This window comes from Oncorhynchus masou, chromosome 13 (assembly GCF_036934945.1).
Source record: "Oncorhynchus masou masou isolate Uvic2021 chromosome 13, UVic_Omas_1.1, whole genome shotgun sequence".
NCBI classification, from domain to species: Eukaryota; Metazoa; Chordata; class Actinopteri; order Salmoniformes; family Salmonidae; genus Oncorhynchus; species Oncorhynchus masou.
The window spans coordinates 68,005,448-68,023,985 of NC_088224.1; the positions used below are offsets into that span (position 1 = coordinate 68,005,448).

The 18,538-nt window shown below is 43.4% G+C and overlaps 2 protein-coding genes across 4 annotated transcripts; both read left to right on the forward strand.

Annotated features, from left to right (window-relative positions):
* Window positions 1-979: 979 nt before the first annotated feature.
* On the forward strand, window positions 980-1,945 carry or95a1 (odorant receptor, family 95, subfamily A, member 1). Its single transcript, XM_064985541.1, has one exon. The coding sequence runs from the start codon at window positions 980-982 to the stop codon at window positions 1,943-1,945; it is 966 nt and encodes a 321-aa protein (XP_064841613.1).
* A 438-nt stretch (window positions 1,946-2,383) lies between these two features.
* Window positions 2,384-13,525, forward strand: p4ha3 (prolyl 4-hydroxylase, alpha polypeptide III). 3 transcript variants are annotated; one of them, XM_064984847.1, is made up of 13 exons: window positions 2,384-3,001; window positions 3,489-3,643; window positions 3,792-4,021; window positions 5,747-5,896; window positions 6,041-6,092; window positions 6,574-6,737; window positions 7,030-7,206; window positions 8,876-8,940; window positions 9,395-9,554; window positions 10,038-10,100; window positions 10,430-10,498; window positions 11,301-11,397; window positions 12,036-13,525. In XM_064984847.1, the coding sequence occupies exons 1-13, from the start codon at window positions 2,811-2,813 to the stop codon at window positions 12,104-12,106; spliced, it is 1,644 nt and encodes a 547-aa protein (XP_064840919.1). In that variant the 5' UTR covers window positions 2,384-2,810; the 3' UTR covers window positions 12,107-13,525. The 3 variants fall into 3 exon arrangements, with proteins under 3 accessions (XP_064840919.1, XP_064840921.1, XP_064840920.1); XM_064984849.1 differs by having other exon boundaries at window positions 2,387-2,660; XM_064984848.1 differs by having other exon boundaries at window positions 2,905-3,001; window positions 3,476-3,643.
* Window positions 13,526-18,538: the final 5,013 nt, after the last annotated feature.

The window sequence follows — 18,538 nt, forward strand, 5'->3', positions numbered from 1 at the left end:
AACCCACTTGGTGTGAATTGTAACATGCTCATAAAGCAAGGATCGCTCCAATATTTTATACTGTATTACGAATACTGGCATAACAGTACTGAGGTAAATAAACACATTTGAAGAAACATTGACTGGTCTAAGTTACATTTCATAAATAGCAGGCCTCCTGTTGAGCCTTAATTTCAAAACATAGAGCTGTTTCAAAATGTAAGCATTTTCTAAATTCAAATAAAAAGAAACTGGTCTGCATGTGAATTCAGACATCTTTTTGTCCCTGCACAGAGATAATGTGCTTGACTTATCCAGGAAAATTTGAACTGGTGTTGATTAAATAGAGCCCATAGTTCATCAAATGTGATCACCATTTTAAAGTGACATAATGGCCTATATGATTTTGCACTATTGTGAAAGCTGTTTTTTTTATCAGTTAATCTGAGTAAAGATGACTCTAATAGCTAATGGTTGGACAAGGTGCTTGCAAGTGTTGTAGGTTTGATTCTTGTATGGTCCACATAATGGCTCAAATCGTCAGACCATACTATCATTACTTCTAATTAGTTGTTCTAATTAGGTATTTTGAAGAGTTCCCTAAGTAAAAGTTAAACACCTTATTAGACCTTTTCCCTGTTGAGGAACTTGAGCAATAATTATGAACATAATGCACTTTGAGAATGGAATGAAATGAATGTATCCCTTGAGAAATCAAGACACTGTCAAAACATTTAGAATAAGGAAATGCCTCTTCCCAGAGATGTTTTGTATCATGGTGATGTTATGGAGACAAATGTATAAAAATCCACAGTCCATCCCTCCCAAACCTTTACTTTCTCCATCAGAGGACAAGTTGAGGTTAGTTCATGGTATCTTATTCATCTTTGGGATCATGTATATTGTCATAAATGTTTCTGTGTGCATATCAAGTCTTTGTTTTGCACAACATTTCAGATTTGCAGACATCAACCATTCCTCAAGCAGGCTACATTGAAAAATGCAGAATCTGACCAACCTTCCAGGCAATGCCACCAACTCACAGAAGAGCCTATCTGTGATAATCAAGGTGTGTGTGGTGATCCCCTTCTTCTGCATCTTCCTCTACTGCATTGTGGTCATGCTGCACACATTCGCCTCCCACAGACATTTCCTGGACAACTCCCGCTACATCCTGTTTGCCTACATGCTGATCAACGACACTCTCCAGCTCCTCTCCTCTGTCCTCCTCTTCCTCTTCGTCATGGGCAATGTGAAGTTTGCCATCGTTTACTGTGCACCTCTACTCTTCTTCTCCACCTCCACCTTCCAGAACACCCCTCTGATCCTGGCAGCTATGTCCCTGGAGCGCTATGTGGCCATCTTCTACCCTCTGCAGCGCCCGGCTGCCTGGCGCGCTGACCGTATCTGGATCATCATCCTGAGCCTGTGGCTGGTCAGCTGCATCCTGCCCATTGTGGACTTCTCTCTGGGAGAGCCTCAGCCTGGCATGAACGTCCTTTCCACCCCGGTGCTCTGCAAAACCATGGTCCTCAACTCATCCCCCGTCCAGACACTGTTCAAGGTGTCGCTCAACGGTCTGTTCTTCGCTGTGGTGGCAGCCATCATCATGTTCACCTACATGAGGATCCTGCTGGAGACCAGGAAGATGCGTCAGGACCGGGCGTCGGTGGGCAAGGCCATGCACACAGTGCTGCTCCACGGCTTTCAGCTGCTGCTGTGCATGATGGCCTTCACCCACCCGGTCACAGAGAGCCACATCAGTATGCAGGCCGGCTGGCTGCAGGAGCACATCTCCTTCTTCAACTACTTCTGCTTCATCCTACTGCCACGCTTCCTCAGCCCGCTCATCTACGGCCTGAGAGATGAGTCCCTAAAGGGCTACATGAGGAGAGCTGTCTTGTGCCGCTCACACAGACACAGGATCAGCCCCAGAGCCCTGGCCACCAAGCCCAGGGTCAAGTGAACTGGTCCTGAAGCGGAGCCACTTGTCAAATCAATGTACAGACTAGTAGCCTGTATATGTTAGTTCATTCAAAAAGTATAACCTTGGCTGGATGACAGCCATTATGTCATTATTAAGCTGGTGTCTTTTAAAAACTTAGATTTGTTGGTTACTATCTAACAAAACTGTACATTTTTCTTCAAACACAGAGGCTTGTTTGGAATAGAAAAGATTGCTTTAAAATACTTTGAGATATATACTACGCTAGATGTCACTATAATTCCATATTTATCAAGTGGTCCAACTTGGTTCATCGCACTGGATCAATGTGCGCCCACAGGAAGACGTTCAGTTCCTTTGGCGAAATTAAAACATTGATAGCTAAAGCAATAAGGGTTCGATTATTTGATATTCAGAGTTATTATAAAGCAATTTAACGCGACTATTATATAAGTGGAAGGCAGGGACTGGGCACATTCAATGCATCACAATTCCAAAGTGCAAACTGTTGCAATACATTTAAGCAAATACAGTTTTCCTAAACTACCTAATGTAATATGATTGTTCATTAATCATGCAACTTCATATATGAGATAGGTATTGTTGAACTATTCATCCGGATGACAGATCATGTGAAGTGGTGAAAGTGTATGTCTTAGGTGTGACCGGCGCGCGCTGTTGAGAAAGAACATTGCAGAGATTTACACAGAACGGCAGGACCGAGCGCAGCTTTCCGGTAGGACAGGTTTGAGTGGTTTCAAACAAGAAACTGCGCTACACTTTATACATTGACTGTAAGAACCATTGTAGATTAGAGTTTACAAAAAATCTAGCACAAGCATAGGCAACATTTTAAACATAATCGAGGGGATAATACGCGCGCAAAATGCTATATTATTTCAAATCCATTTACTCAGCCTGTGTTATAATCCGTGTAATTTTGATGCCGTTATCTTTTGGTGAGATGTATACGTCATTATTGAACGTAAAACAAGCCATCAATGTTGAAAGACAACTTATTGATCATTTAGAAACTTACATCAAACACGAATCGGAGAGACTTGAAGACATAAAAAGGTGAGTAACAGACAGGGAATGTTGTCATGATGCACGCTTGATAGACTACCACTTATATTGTAGGCTTAATTATTAAGGCTTCGGAGTGGGTGGTTTTAGAGGGAGACAGAGAACAAATAGAGATAAATAATTGTTTCTAAGTTTGGGCTATGTGTCCTTTATTATATTCCATACAATTTCATGATAGGCTACTGTTACCGTCTTACTTAAGGCGTTGTATTCCTTGTGGAACATATGCCATCGATGAATCGCCTCCATCCGTGTAGGTAACTTTAGAAGAAACGTAACATTTATAATGACTAATTTACTAATGTTCGTTCTGAAGCCTATCATAAACTCAAGATGAGTTCTATACTAGTTTAGGAGAAGAATGTCCATGGAAAGCCTCATGCATATATCATTGCATGGTTGTCTCCCCTATCATGATATCAACCTTAAGGGGATATATTCTCTCTAAACGTATAATACTTGTAGACTCTTTCTGCAGGTTTTATGCAAAGGTGTCAGACTTGCACAGTGAGGTGTACAGTGGACCATCAGCTGCTATGGCAAACCCCTTGGTGGCGTTCACTCTTATCAAGCGCTTGCAGTCCGAGTGGCTGAATCTGATCTACAGTGATGAAGCACAAGAGAACACCCAAGGTTGTTTCCCTTTACGACACTCTTTAAAAACACATCTGGTCCTTTCAACTGACATCACCTGGGACCTAAGTTTGTCAAAGCTCCATCCCCCGCTTCTTGTGTCCTATCATTACCTCACTCCCACTCATTCCCCCTTGTTGTGTTTCAGACTTCAGGTCTGGTTACAAGGAGGTGGAGAAGGAGGGCAGCTTGCCCAAACTGGAGGACCTTCAGGGGGCTGCCAAGGGGCTGATGAGGCTGCAGGATGTGTATGCCCTTCAAGTGGGGGGACTTGTGAGAGGTCACTTCCAGAGGATCACTGACGGCAACCCCATTGACATCTACAGTCCCACAGTATCTGTTCCTCTTTCTGGGGATGATTGCTTCCTGGTTGGGAAGGTAAGCCACCAATAACTCACCCATTTAATCACTGGCGGTGCCTGATTCTCCACTTGTCTCCTGAAGTGTGCACTTGCACACTGTCTCGTGTGGATCTAACAATGATGGAATCTCCCTCCAGCCAAAGATTACACAAATCCCACTTGTAAAATGAACTGGTATAAGTGCTCATTCATTCCCATGTCCATCATACCTGAACGGCAATAGTACTCCACTGACTAAATAAGGGAATGTTCTATATGTATTATGTACAGTATGTGGCTATATGAGAAGTGTGTATGATAAGGGTAATGTACAATGTATGTATTATGTTATTGTGTCATGTACAGTGTCTTTAGTATAAAGCAGTATTGTGTGTTCAATACCATTTTCCTGTTGGGGACATTAAGTTCCCAAATGTCCTGTTGGGGACATTAAGTTCATCCTATACCATGTTTTTAAATCCATGATGGGTATTGTACAAGTACACACTTCTGGAAAAGGGTGTGTACTTTCATTTTACTTAATTTCCTTTTGGCATCCGCTCACTATGGGATGTGACCAAAAGGTCATCTCTGCTCACATTGCACTCTGTAAAGTGTCAACTGGAGATGTGCTGTTGGAGTCATGGAGAGGAGGAGAGCATGTAACAGGAAGAGTGCTAGCCTGCTGGGCAGATGGTGCTGGGAGATCTGGCTTCCCTAATTAGCATTAGCAGAATACCATAAAACACAGTTTTGTTCTGAGCCTGTCATACTCTGTGGTTAGAGATGGAGTAAAGTCCTCTTCCTGTGTGTCAGGGGGGTTCATATAGAATGACAAGACCGGAGTGCTCTCTCAGACAAATTTGAAAAGGGTGCATGATGTGCATCCAATATGGCAGCCTATTCCCTATTTACTGCACTACATTTGACCAGATTTCTATATGTCCTGGTCAAGAGTAGTGCAAATAAAGAGAATAGGTTAACATTTGGGACACGGAAAAGTCTTCCTCGTGATGAGTCACTTCACAATGGATCCTATTGTTTATGTACAGTGGCAGTGCACAAGGGGCACTGTGTGGGAGAGACAGTGTGGAAAATCATAATCTCTGTTTATGGAAGTATAAGAATGTGGAGTATGGGCGTTTGCTTCACTTTTGTTAACACCAAGATTATCTGACTGTGATCATGTTTTTTTTACCTTTATTTAACCAGGCAAGTCAGTTAAGAACAAATTCTTATTTTCAATGACGGCCTGGGAACAGTGGGTTAACTGCCTGTTCAGGGGCAGAACGACAGATTTTGTACCTTGTCAGGTCGGGGGTTTGAACTCTCAACCTTGCGGTTACTAGTCCAACGCTCTAACCACTAGGCTACACAGATGCTCTGTTTGGGGTGTTGTGAGTCAGCATACAGTAACAGTTCTACAACTGCGCTTTTATGGTAGCTAAAGCCCAGTCGTTAAAACCAGCAGGGTAAGCTAAGGGTTAGCTTTATTTCTCACATTTCCGGGGCGCGTACAAAGCCGCAGCCACCATCAACAATCATAGTGCTACATGTACTTTACGTGGCTCTCTTCTCTTCAGCTCTAGATTGTGAGAGAATGATATTTATAATGCTTTAAAAGGTGTTTACTCTTTCCTTCCAACAGAAGTTTTGATTACAGATAAACATTTCCAAGTTCAGGAAAATAATGTGACTCAATTTGTCATTATAAAATCTTTCTGTTGTTTTCTAATGCTAACATCCTGTTGTTGTATTGCAGGTTGCCTATGAGCTGGAGGACTACTACCACTCAGTGCAGTGGCTGGAGGAGTCAGTGCGTCTGTTCCGAGGGGCAGGGGGGGAATGGAGTCCAGAGAATGAGGGAACTCTGGAAGATGCTCTGGATCACCTGGCCTTTTCTCACTTCAAGGTGTCTATTTTTCACATAGAAATACAAGTTATTCTGACTCTTTTCAAAATAGATAGACCTATTGGTTGAAAAATGTAAAGAATTAGAGAAGATGTGATTCTTTTAGCATTTTGATGAAAATTTAACTTTTTTGTTTTGTTTCAGACAGGAAACATTTCCTATGCACTGAGTCTCTCTCAGGAGTTGTTGAACCATGGTAAGCCTGTTCAATTAAAACATTCCACTATACTGTGGCCTGGTGTGGGCCAGCGGTCTAAACAGCTGTCTCTGGATCACACATACTATGCGAGCATGGGTTTTACTCCGATCCACTACTCCTTCCTTTCTCTTTATTCTGTCCAATAAACATAAAAATATGAAATGAGTGGGACTGCCCCACTCCATATAAAAACATCCCACTACTCTCCCACACTATATAGAGGCAGCCTGTTTTGTATGTCAGCCTACTTCCCCATATGGTAGCTGAGCCCTGAAGTACTGTATACTTACTGTGCATAATGCAGACGTGGGCCTGGACCTAACAATTCAGGCCTCTTTTAATAAAAGTAAATACATTTCCTGTAAAATGACCAGGAAACATGCTTGCTTGTTCATATTTGACCAACTGCACGCTGTGATTTGTTTCTCCAAACTCATGGTATCACATTGATGGTATTTACATGATTCCCTTCCTGAAGATCCCATGAACGGGAGAGTTTTAAAGAATGTACAGAAGTATGAGCGACTGCTAGTTGACAGTCCACCCTTACTGAGCACTGACACTGGGTTGAAGAGGCCCAACACCACCTATCTACGGACAAGGAACACCTATGAGAGACTATGTCGGACACAGGGTACTCAGGTATACTCATCTATGATATTATAATCTTGTCCACCCACCCAGCTATATGGGGTAGCAATTGAGTGATACATTTGCTAACTTTTAGAAATGCTCCAAACAGCAACAGAAATCATACTGTCCTTTTAAATGTATGCCACCATATGAGGAAAACAGTTGTGGTTTTCAAATAATGTGCAGAGACTTGGCTAAGAGTTTTAAAATACAAGTTTTGAGGATGAAAAGAAAATACTGCCTCTTTCTTTCCATGTTTCGGCTCCAATAATGGACTTCAGATGCCATTCTCTCCTCACAGCCAACGCATTATGAAAACCCCCGGCTCTTCTGTGACTATTTCAACAATGACAGTCCTGGGTTGCTACTGCAGCCAATCAGACGTGAGGTGCTGAGCCTGCAGCCTTATGTGGTCCTCTACCACAGCTTCATCACTGACTCAGAGGCAGAGAGCATCAGGGAACTCGCCCAGACAGGGGTGAGTGTCTATCTACTGCCATGGTATCAACCCTTTTACTCAGAAAAGGCCTATCTTGTGTAGTATGTATCAAACGCCTCGGATAAGAAATGCTGATCTAAGATCCAGTCCTCCCGATCCAGTCTTGTTGATTGTGATCTATAAGGCAAAACTGATCATAAATCAGCCATCCAACTCTGAGACACTTGATACATATGGCCTCAGATGTCATTGTCATAACATTGATTGAGATTACCACATTCCAAGTCAATTGAAAATGAGGAGTGTCTTTTAAATCACTTAACTGATAAAAGTATTATTAAATGTATTGCATGTCAATGGCCTATTTTATGACTCCAGTAAAGATTGTGCAGGAGAGTGACTCTACACACCGAACAGTGTTCCTTTTGGCTCTGCTGGGATAGCGGTTATTTCTGGAAATTTCCCATCGGCCATCTTTTTTTCCTTGTGGTCTGGCCGCTTAGACTGCCCCTGAACTGAGGTGCTAGTTTTTCACCCGAGTAATAGTTACACCTTAGAATATATTGGCAGGCTATGATATGATTTTTATCATATAGTAATCTTTCTATTCTTGCATGTTTGTGATCTCAGTCTCAGTTCTGTGACCTGGTTGCAATTTTGAGAATATTAACAAATATTTACAATCTGATCATACATGCCAAAAAGAGCGCAAATATGTCCATCAAGCTGGTTTGCAAGAAGAACATCTGACTGAATTGACTTTACTTTGTACGGATCCCAATCTAGGAAAAGTTGAACAATAGTGAGAGGTTTAGGGATCTCTCAAAAACCCATTGCAGGAATAGTTGATATTGTTCCAACCATTAAGCAAAGGTTAAAGTAATAAAGGATACATTACTTCCGATCCTTGGCGGAGTGCCACCGACGGTCCAAATTGTTGAGGGTAAAAACTGACTTCTCATCTCAATAGCTAATGGAAAATAATACTGTGTCTGTCCTGTGCCAGCAGCATAGAAATATCTATCATCCTAATAGTGTTTATGCTAACTCAGTTTTTCTGGCGAGATGCTGTAACCCAAATGATCTCCTAGATTGTGTGAGGTTTTGGCACTGTTCAACAGGTTTTCCACCCCTTCTTCAAATGGAAATCCCTCTACTTATTTCATTATTATGTCAACATTTGATGGCACTCTGGTGGGGTGATTAAAACCAGGCCTGGCCTGCATCTCAAATAGTACCTTATTCCCTATATAGTGCACTACAAAAGTAGTGCACTATATAGGGAATAGGCTGCCATTTGGGAGTAACATCTGGAGTATTAGTCATTTGGAGCCTGGATCACATAGCACTCCTTGCCCTGAGCACATAGGCACATACATCATTGTCTGAGCATGGCATTTGTGTGTTCATGCTTGGCTCCAATGGTTTAGAATTAGCTGTCTAGTCCAAAGTATTTAGAGAGAGCGTAGATAGAAATGCCAGTCAAGTATTTTCGTCAGGCATGGCTTCATTGGAAAATTACTGCGGTTGCCAGTTTTAACATATTCAAAAAATTATGTTTATTTACTGAGCACTTTTGGATGTTCTGTTCTCTATCCTCACATCATTAATGTCTCTCTTGTCAGACAGATCCCTGCAGTTTGATCTTAAAATGTTACTGCTGTATAAAATTGAGTATTGATAGTTTTCTTTATTTTTGTGCCATAAGTTAAGGAGATCTGTGGTGGCATCTGGAGAGGAACAGGCTACTGCAGAGTATCGCATCAGCAAGAGGTACTACTATCAGAAACATGCCACTATTAAATGTACAGTTTACTGTTCCTCCTCATAACACTTACAGCAGTAATAAAGCATCAAGCAGAACAATGCACCCGAACAACAACCAGTGAATATACTGTATAACACTATAAAATGTTTGGGCTAATTTTATGGTGCACACAGGATTTGCAGGCCTATTAGCTATATGTAATGTATGATAGTTAAATGTGGGATAAACTTTAACCTTTGAATGGAAATTGGCTGAACACCTCTAGAACCTACAGTGTCAGTGGAAGAGGAAGTGTACGTCATTGTCTTACGTTAGGTAGCAAGACGAGTATCTGCACTTATCGGTTTAGGTCTGCACATCACGTAGGAATGACATCACCTGTCAGAAGAGCATCTGGTCGAGCTCAAACCAAGACAGTAACATGATCTGTATTATGAGAGTTTGTGGTTTGTTTTTCAGTGCATGGCTAAAGGACACAGCCCACCCTATCATTGGGAGGCTGGACCAGAGAATCACCTTGCTCACAAGTCTCAATGTGCAGCCTCCGTATGCGGAGTACCTCCAAGTGGTAAACTATGGGATTGGAGGACACTATGAACCCCATTTTGACCATGCAACGGTGAGTGGGTTTCTCTATATTTAGAACAGTATATCTTGAATAAACCCAACATTTACTACATTAATCAACACTTGATGCAATAGTGTATCCTCATTTTGTGTGTTAGTGTTGAGTGATGGGTAGTGTCCCAAACGCCATCCTATTTGCTAGTACAGGGGTTCCTAAACTTTTTCACTCAAACACACTGACAAGACAAGAGGAAAACTGATGATTCACTACCCAATTTCGAAATTGCACCTTGTGCATTCTACTATTACAACTTATTTGAGGGAAAGGTACCCGCCCCCCCTGCCGAGCGCACCCCACAGTTTGGGAACCACTGCCCTAGTACACTACTTTTGACCAGGGCCCATAGTTCTCTGGTCAAAATTAGTGCTCTATATAGGGGAATAGGGTACCATTTGAGACATAGCCATAGTCTATGGCGGTAAAGTAAGGAAGGACATTATATATTTATGATTACTATTTCCTACATATAACCAGTCAGCATCAAGCCCCCTTTTTAGGCTCAACACTGGGAATCGAGTGGCAACCTTCATGATATACGTAAGTTAATAATTTGTTTTATCTTGTTATCTTATTATATGTGCATGATTGTCTCATTTTGTGGTAATCCAGTAAAAGCATCTTTGGAGATAGTGTATGCTAGATTGAATGTATCAGCATAAGAATTCAGTATTATCTTATTGAAAATTGCAATGATATTTTAGTCCAATGTCAAACTTCCAGTTAAGGCGGTATGGAAAAGACTGTCTGCTTGTGAGTTTTGGACAAACTCCACACTCCGTATTCTGGCACGGATGGCTTTTTTATGACATGTGCATACAGTGGCTAGACTAGACACAACTCGGTGAGAATGTTGTCATCCTCCACAGCTCAGCTCTGTGGACGCAGGTGGGTCCACAGCCTTCATCCATGCTAACTTCAGCGTTCCTGTTCTGGAGGTAAATGAACTGCACACGTCAGCTGCTGGCTAAACTTAGGATGTGTCCCAAATGGCACCCTATTCCCTACATAGTGCACGACTCTTTCTTTTTTTTACCCGGCTGTTTGTCAAAAGTAATGCACTATATAGGGAATAGGGTGCTATTTGGGACATATACTTAATCTTCTTCTGTTTACCCATCGAAATTGCTTCAAGCCAGAACACGTACGCTCATAAGCCTTCACTCTGTTAAAATGGCATCAAGAATAATAAGAAATTCCTTCCTCAGAAAGGTCACATCATTTCTTAAGATGTTTTGAGTAGTACTGTTGAGTAGTACTGTTCTTATGACAGTAGGCCTGTTGAGAAAAGAGGAGCCAAATGGCACCCAATTCCCTTTATAGTGTACTACTTTTGATCAGGGCCCAGTCAAAAGTAGTACATTACATAGGGAATCTGATGCCATTTGGGACGCAACCACAGTGTAGTGTTTGTTTTAATAAATGAGCTGCTGTTGAAAAGACACAGGACCTCACCAGGTTTTAACCTCTCAACCTGGATTGTATTAAGGTTTCACTTCCTGCCCCATATCCATGTCAAAGATGTTGTACTTGGAGTACAGCTATGCACGTGGGATTTTAACTTACAAGTATACAAAATATATTTTTTATGGAGGAATAATGTCTTAGGATTGTCAAGTAGAGGAGAAGACCATACAATTTCCAGGCATGATAGTGGCCCACACAAAATCCAGGCACGATTTAAAATGTTTCTTTCCTATGTTTTTTAGTGAAACATTTCCATTGTCTCTCGTGTTCCAGAATGCTGCCCTTTTCTGGTGGAACCTCCATCGGAACGGTCAAGGAGATGGGGACACTCTGCATGCTGGCTGCCCTGTCCTTGTTGGGGACAAATGGGGTAAGAGGCTTTAATGAGACAACCGGGAACACCACATAGTTCCTATAGAAAAGCATACAGGCACAGTGAGCAGTGTCAGATGTGGAAAGCTAAGAACCCTACGTCTATTCCAGTAGCCCCTGTCTGTCATACTGAAGTCACAGCAGGAGCCCGGGGCCACATCTGCACTGCATTAGACAGATAGTTAGGGATGATATAGAGAGGAGGTCAGGTACTGAGCACTGCTCTGGGATGCTAAATATGTGGGCCTCCATTCCACGTAATTTAACTCCATCCTGGATCCCACAGTCAGTGACAAGGCTAAAGGAAACGCACAGAGAGGGGTATTAGTCATTACTGTGAGAAGCTGCATCTAAGAGACATTTACAGGAGCAAGTACAGTATATACCTTTTTACTGTATGTTTATGTATTTGAACTAAGATTATAACAAGGAAATCGGGCCCCATTTGCCATTATTGATGGCTCTATATACAAGGGACCCATTTGAATATACAACTGTTTGTCAACACTTTTAGCGGATCAGTGAGTATTTAACGACTCCTTTTTACAGACCTGTATATTATATTTTATGTTTGTTTGACTACTGTGTGACATACACCACTAACACACACTCTCTGTTGTCCATGCCCTGTTCCAGTGGCTAACAAATGGATCCATGAGTACGGCCAGGAGTTCCAGAGACGCTGTAGCCCCAATCCTGAGGAGTGAGAAGAGAGAAAGCAGCTGCTGGGACCGCTTGGAGTACAAGAGCCAGTCTCCACAATGGAGCCGCGCGCACCACGCAGGCAGAGTGAGAGAGGGAGGGAATGAGAGAGGGCATGAGAGAGCGCTAGTGGCTGGGGAGGGGAAGGCAACCAAGGAGCAGCCTGCATCTGTGATTGGAGCTTCAGGCCCAAGGGAATAAGGAGCACGGACACTGCTGGAGGGGGCTGGAATGGCAGGGGGGCTGAGTTGGTTTTGAGAAGGGGGTGGTGGGTGTGGAGGGGGCATTTGGCAATCAGCCCCAAAGGCAGAGCGGCCTCTTGCTCCAACTCCCCAGTCAGTCCCTGCTGGAGCAGAGAGAGAGAGGCCTCTACCCTCACACACTGGGCTGGTTTCAGTTAACTCTGCTAGGCTGTTTGCCTCCGGTGTCAGTTTGTTTGGGGGGAAAAAACGTATAATGCATCCTTTTGAAAAGTGATGCACTGAATCTGTCAGGATACTCTTCACACGGACTGATCTCATTAGCACAGCACTGATCTTTATCAGAATATTTAGTTTTAGAATAATATTTCTGGAACCATCTCACGCCTTAAGAATGTAGTTAAGAGCAGTGCTGTTATTCAGAGGAAAAGGGTTATTGTAACTGTTTCCCATTCATGCTCAGTCAGTTCAGGAAATCAAAGGAGATGAGGTCGTTGTCTCTCCCACTGAGGGGCTTGATGACATTTGGTGTGTTCTCTATTGCTCATCTCCTTGTAGCTAATGGAATGGATATGAGTCAAACCTGTTTAGTCTTCTAACTCTCATTCAGTGGCATCATGCATTAGTCATGGTCTGTAAACCAGATGATTGGAAAGTGGGAATGCATCTGCTTTAGTACTGAGTCTCTGACCTCAAATCCTGGGTGTCTAGCTGCCTACCAACCAGACAAAAGATTTGTCTGTATGTAGGTCAGAGAGTGCATGCTAGCTTTCACACCTAGTCTATGAGGGTGAGGAGTGAAATGTACTTACTATAGGAGCTGTAGGCTCCAAGGGGCTTTTCTGACAGTGCTGCTGCCTTTTGAGTGACAGGGAGTGTTGAGGAAGGGAGAGGGGTTCAACAGGGACCATATCTCTGCCTGCTGAGATGTAAGGAAGTATTCCCTCCAGTGCTCAACCCCCTACCACTCCTCCCCTTTAGACACACACACACCGATACAAACACAGGGGCCGTATACTACAGGAATGCTACATGCTCCCAACTGCATTCCTTAACAGTAGACCTTGATTGTTCCCCCTGGAGTGGATTGACAGGAGGCCCATACTTGATCAAATGCACGGAGGATGGAGGTTGTGCCTTTGGAGTTTCTCCAACCAAGAAAGAGTATTCTCTGGAATTCTCAATATTTATATGGTTTTAAAATAAATACATGTTTTTGTTAAAGTTATGTCTGCCTCATTACTAAGCACTTTGAACAGAACATTCACAAAAGCATATTTACTCTTTTACATTCAGCAGACTATTTATAGTTGATGTTGCACATTGAGGAAATTTAATTTCTTCTCTTGTATACTGCGTTCATTCCTGACTGGCCCAAGCATGTCATATGGAAATCAGTGTAGAGTCTGTAAATATGTTTCATGGGTGCTGAATTTCTCTTCTCGGTAGGAGCAGGGTGTAATTTCTCCAAAATAGGAAATAAACAACTTTTTACGGCCAGACTGCCTTTTGTCCAGGCACATGCCTCATATTGCAGATCCAACTCATGCACGTTGACCTGAGCTAGTACTTTTTTTTAGCTAGTAGTAAAAACTCACTTTACTTTTACGCTATAAAGACTATTTATAGTTGACGTTGCACATTGAGGAAATTGAATTTCTCCTCTCGTACACTGTGTTCATTCCTGACTGGCCCAAGCATGTCATATGGAAATCAGTGAACAATCAGTGAACAATCTGAGTCCATGTAGCTGTCTAATATTCCCTCTGTTCCCTCTGAGACATCTGGTACTGGGTGAACTAATACTACATTTGGAATCCCAGACCGCATTTGGAAAGGAGAAGGGGTCTTAATATTAAGCCGATGCAGAATTTCACAGTTGGGAGGGGTTGATTTGATGTGGGACAAAGAAATTGTAAATAGGATTGAAGTGGGCAGCTGGAGGTAATTATAATTGTAATGCAACTAAATGCCATCATACTCCATCTGGCATAAAACATTTAAAAATATGCGCTGCCCGACCCTACTGATGAAGTTGTGGAGCAGGCTTACTTTGCAGAAACACTGATGCTTTACTCAATTTTGGTGACTGAAATATTGTCATAGAATATGATCACTGCATAGTGTCTTAGCCTACCATGTAACAGACAGCATGGGAAATGCTACGCTACAGCACCAATTTGTTGCATAAATGTAAACTATTAGAACTGTAGTGAAGTGGCAGATAAATGTTTCTTCTAAAAGTGGTGGCTTTCTTCGACACAAGACTGCTGTGAAACAGTGAAACTTGCAATTTCCTCAGTTCACAGGGAATAGGCCTTTACTTTGCTCCGTGGGAATTCCTATCCGCCATTGACACAGTGTTGCTACCATCACAACAACACACATGGCTTCTGTGGTCCTAGTTGCTAGGCACTTCAGAGTTTCTTCCTAGTTTTATTGCAGACTGGCATAATACCATAGAAGAAAAAGAAGATGAAGAAGAAGAGTTTCTTCCTCACTGTCCAAACATTTGAGGCACGTGACTTGTATCAGGAGAGGGAACTTACAGTAGATCACCAACCTACAATGACCAGAAGAACACACTGTATTGTAAAGAAGTAAAATTGTATATGTTGTCTGGTAGATCAAGTGAAAATAAACTAGAGTAAATGGGGTATTACAATGTGGATCTTTGATGCCATGATGGCATCAGAACTTTATCAGTAGACTACTGTGTACAACAGGGGTGGCTACTGGGTGCATGTGTGCAGGGTTTCGTTACAGCCCAGCTCTAGCCTCTAGCACAGGCATATTCAAATCTTACCCTACAAAGTCTGTACTACTGCTAGATTTTTGTTCTACTACCTGATAATGAATTGCACCCACCTGGTGTCTCAGGTCTAAATCAGTCCCTGAAAAAGCATGAAAAAAGGCAGAACTGGCTTCATGGTCCAGATTTAAATTTGAACGCTCTAACAGTGGTTCCCAAACTTTTTATAGTCCCGTAACCCTTCAAACATTCAACCTCCAGCTGCGTACCCCCTATAACACCAGGGTCAGTGAACTCTCAAATGTTGTTTTTGCCATCATTGTAAGACTGCCACACACACACTAAATGAGACATTTTTGTCACAACCCGGCTCGTGGGAAGTGACAAAGAGCTCTTATAGGACCAGTGCACAAATAATAATATAATAATAATCAATCATTTTGCTCTTTATTTAGCCATATTACATATAAAACCTTATTTGTTCATCACAAATGGTAAATAACTCACCACCGGTTAATGAGAAGGGTGTGATTGAAAGGATGCACATAACTGCAATGTTGGGTTGTATTGGAGAGTCCCAGTCTTAAATAATGAATACAGGTAACGAGTGGAGGACAGAGGAGCCTCTTAAAGAAGAAGTTACAGGTCTGTGAGAGCCAGAAATCTTGCTTGTTTATAGGTGACCAAATACTTATTTTCCACCATAATTTGCAAATAAATTCATAAAAAAATCCTACAATGTGATTTTCTGGATTTTTTTCTCATTTTGTCTGTCATAGTTGAAGTGTACCTATGATGAAAATTACAGCCCTCTCTCATATTTTTAAGTGGGAGAATTTGCACAATTGGTGGCTGACTAAATACTTTTTTGCCCCACTGTATTAACCACATGTTGAATTCAGAATGTTGATATCATCCTAAAAAGTACAATTACAATTGCATCTTAACAATACCATCCACTTATGAGTAACCTCTAAATATACATCATTATTCATGAACAAAACACTGTGTGTATAACTTACTTAAAATAATGTACTTAAAATAATCTAACTTTTCTGAAGACAGACAAAGCGTGCCTACCTCTCTGTGCATCAAAATGATTTTAGCATGAGCACGCTGGGCAAAACGTAAGTACACACTCCCCTTCTCCCAGGATGCAGGCATGCATAATAACAAATAAACACGACATATTAATATATGAACCTGGTGATATTCACATAGTACTTTAACAACTGTTACATTTTACATTACATTTAAGTCATTTAGCAGACGCTCTTATCCAGAGCGACTTACAAATTGGTGAATTCACCTTCTGACATCCAGTGGAACAGCCACTTTACAATAGTGCATCTAAATCATTAAGGGGGGGGGGTGAGAAGGATTACTTATCCTATCCTAGGTATTCCTTGAAGAGGTGGGGTTTCAGGTGTCTCCGGAAGGTGGTGATTGACTCCGCTGTCCTGGCGTCGTGAGGGAGTTTGTTCCACCATTGGGGGGCCAGAGCAGCGAACAGTTTTGACTGGGCTGAGCGGGAACTGTACTTCCTCAGTGGTAGGGAGGCGAGCAGGCCAGAGGTGGATGAACGCAGTGCCCTTGTTTGGGTGTAGGGCCTGATCAGAGCCTGGAGGTACTGCGGTGCCGTTCCCCTCACAGCTCCGTAGGCAAGCACCATGGTCTTGTAGCGGATGCGAGCTTCAACTGGAAGCCAGTGGAGAGAGCGGAGGAGCGGGGTGACGTGAGAGAACTTGGGAAGGTTGAACACCAGACGGGCTGCGGCGTTCTGGATGAGTTGTAGGGGTTTAATGGCACAGGCAGGGAGCCCAGCCAACAGCGAGTTGCAGTAATCCAGACGGGAGATGACAAGTGCCTGGATTAGGACCTGCGCCGCTTCCTGTGTGAGGCAGGGTCGTACTCTGCGGATGTTGTAGAGCATGAACCTACAGGAACGGGCCACCGCCATGATGTTGGTTGAGAACGACAGGGTGTTGTCCAGGATCACGCCAAGGTTCTTAGCGCTCTGGGAGGAGGACACAATGGAGTTGTCAACCGTGATGGCGAGATCATGGAACGGGCAGTCCTTCCCCGGGAGGAAGAGCAGCTCCGTCTTGCCGAGGTTCAGCTTGAGGTGGTGATCCGTCATCCACACTGATATGTCTGCCAGACATGCAGAGATGCAATTCGCCACCTGATCATCAGAAGGGGGAAAGGAGAAGATTAATTGTGTGTCGTCTGCATAGCAATGATAGGAGAGACCATGTGAGGTTATGACAGAGCCAAGTGACTTGGTGTATAGCAAGAATAGGAGAGGGCCTAGAACAGAGCCCTGGGGGACACCAGTGGTGAGAGCGCGTGGCGAGGAGACAGATTCTCGCCACGCCACCTGGTAGGAGCGACCTGTCAGGTAGGACGCAATCCAAGCGTGGGCCGCGCCGGAGATGCCCAACTCGGAGAGGGTGGAGAGGAGGATCTGATGGTTCACAGTATCGAAGGCAGCCGATAGGTCTAGAAGGATGAGAGCAGAGGAGAGAGAGTTAGCTTTAGCAGTGCGGAGCGCCTCCGTGATACAGAGAAGAGCAGTCTCAGTTGAATGACTAGTCTTGAAACCTGACTGATTTGGATCAAGAAGGTCATTCTGAGAGAGATAGCGGGAGAGCTGGCCAAGGACGGCACGTTCAAGAGTTTTGGAGAGAAAAGAAAGAAGGGATACTGGTCTGTAGTTGTTGACATCGGAGGGATCGGTTGTAGGTTTTTTCAGAAGGGGTGCAACTCTCGCTCTCTTGAAGACGGAAGGGACGTAGCCAGCGGTCAGGGATGAGTTGATGAGCGAGGTGAGGTAAGGGAGAAGGTCTCCGGAAATGGTCTGGAGAAGAGAGGAGGGGATAGGGTCAAGCGGGCAGGTTGTTGGGCGGCCGGCCGTCACAAGAAGCGAGATTTCATCTGGAGAGAGAGGGGAGAAAGAGGTCAGAGCACAGGGTAGGGCAGTGTGAGCAGAACCAGCGGTGTCGTTTGACTTAGCAAACGAGGATCGGATGTCGTCGACCTTCTTTTCAAAATGGTTGACGAAGTCATCTGCAGAGAGGGAGGAGGGGGGGAGGGGGAGGAGGATTCAGGAGGGAGGAGAAGGTGGCAAAGAGCTTCCTAGGGTTAGAGGCAGATGCTTGGAATTTAGAGTGGTAGAAAGTGGCTTTAGCAGCAGAGACAGAGGAGGAAAATGTAGAGAGGAGGGAGTGAAAGGATGCCAGGTCCGCAGGGAGGCGAGTTTTCCTCCATTTCCGCTCGGCTGCCCAGAGCTCTGTTCTGTGAGCTCGCAATGAGTCATCGAGCCACGGAGCGGGAGGGGAGGACCGAGCCGGCCTGGAGGATAGGGGACATAGAGAGTCAAAGGATGCAGAAAGGGAAGAGAGGAGGGTTGAGGAGGCAGAATCAGGAGATAGGTTGGAGAAGGTAAGAGCAGAGGGAAGAGATAGGATGGAAGAGGAGAGAGT

Coding starts and splice junctions, on each gene's coding strand:
- p4ha3 (XM_064984847.1), top strand. CDS start 2,811: ATGCTATATTATTTCAAATCCATTTACTCAGCCTGTGTTATAATCCGT. Junction 3,644..3,791: donor AGCACAAGAGAACACCCAAG/GTTGTTTCCCTT, acceptor GTTGTGTTTCAG/ACTTCAGGTCTGGTTACAAG. Junction 5,897..6,040: donor TGGCCTTTTCTCACTTCAAG/GTGTCTATTTTT, acceptor GTTTTGTTTCAG/ACAGGAAACATTTCCTATGC.
- or95a1 (XM_064985541.1), top strand. CDS start 980: ATGCAGAATCTGACCAACCTTCCAGGCAATGCCACCAACTCACAGAAG.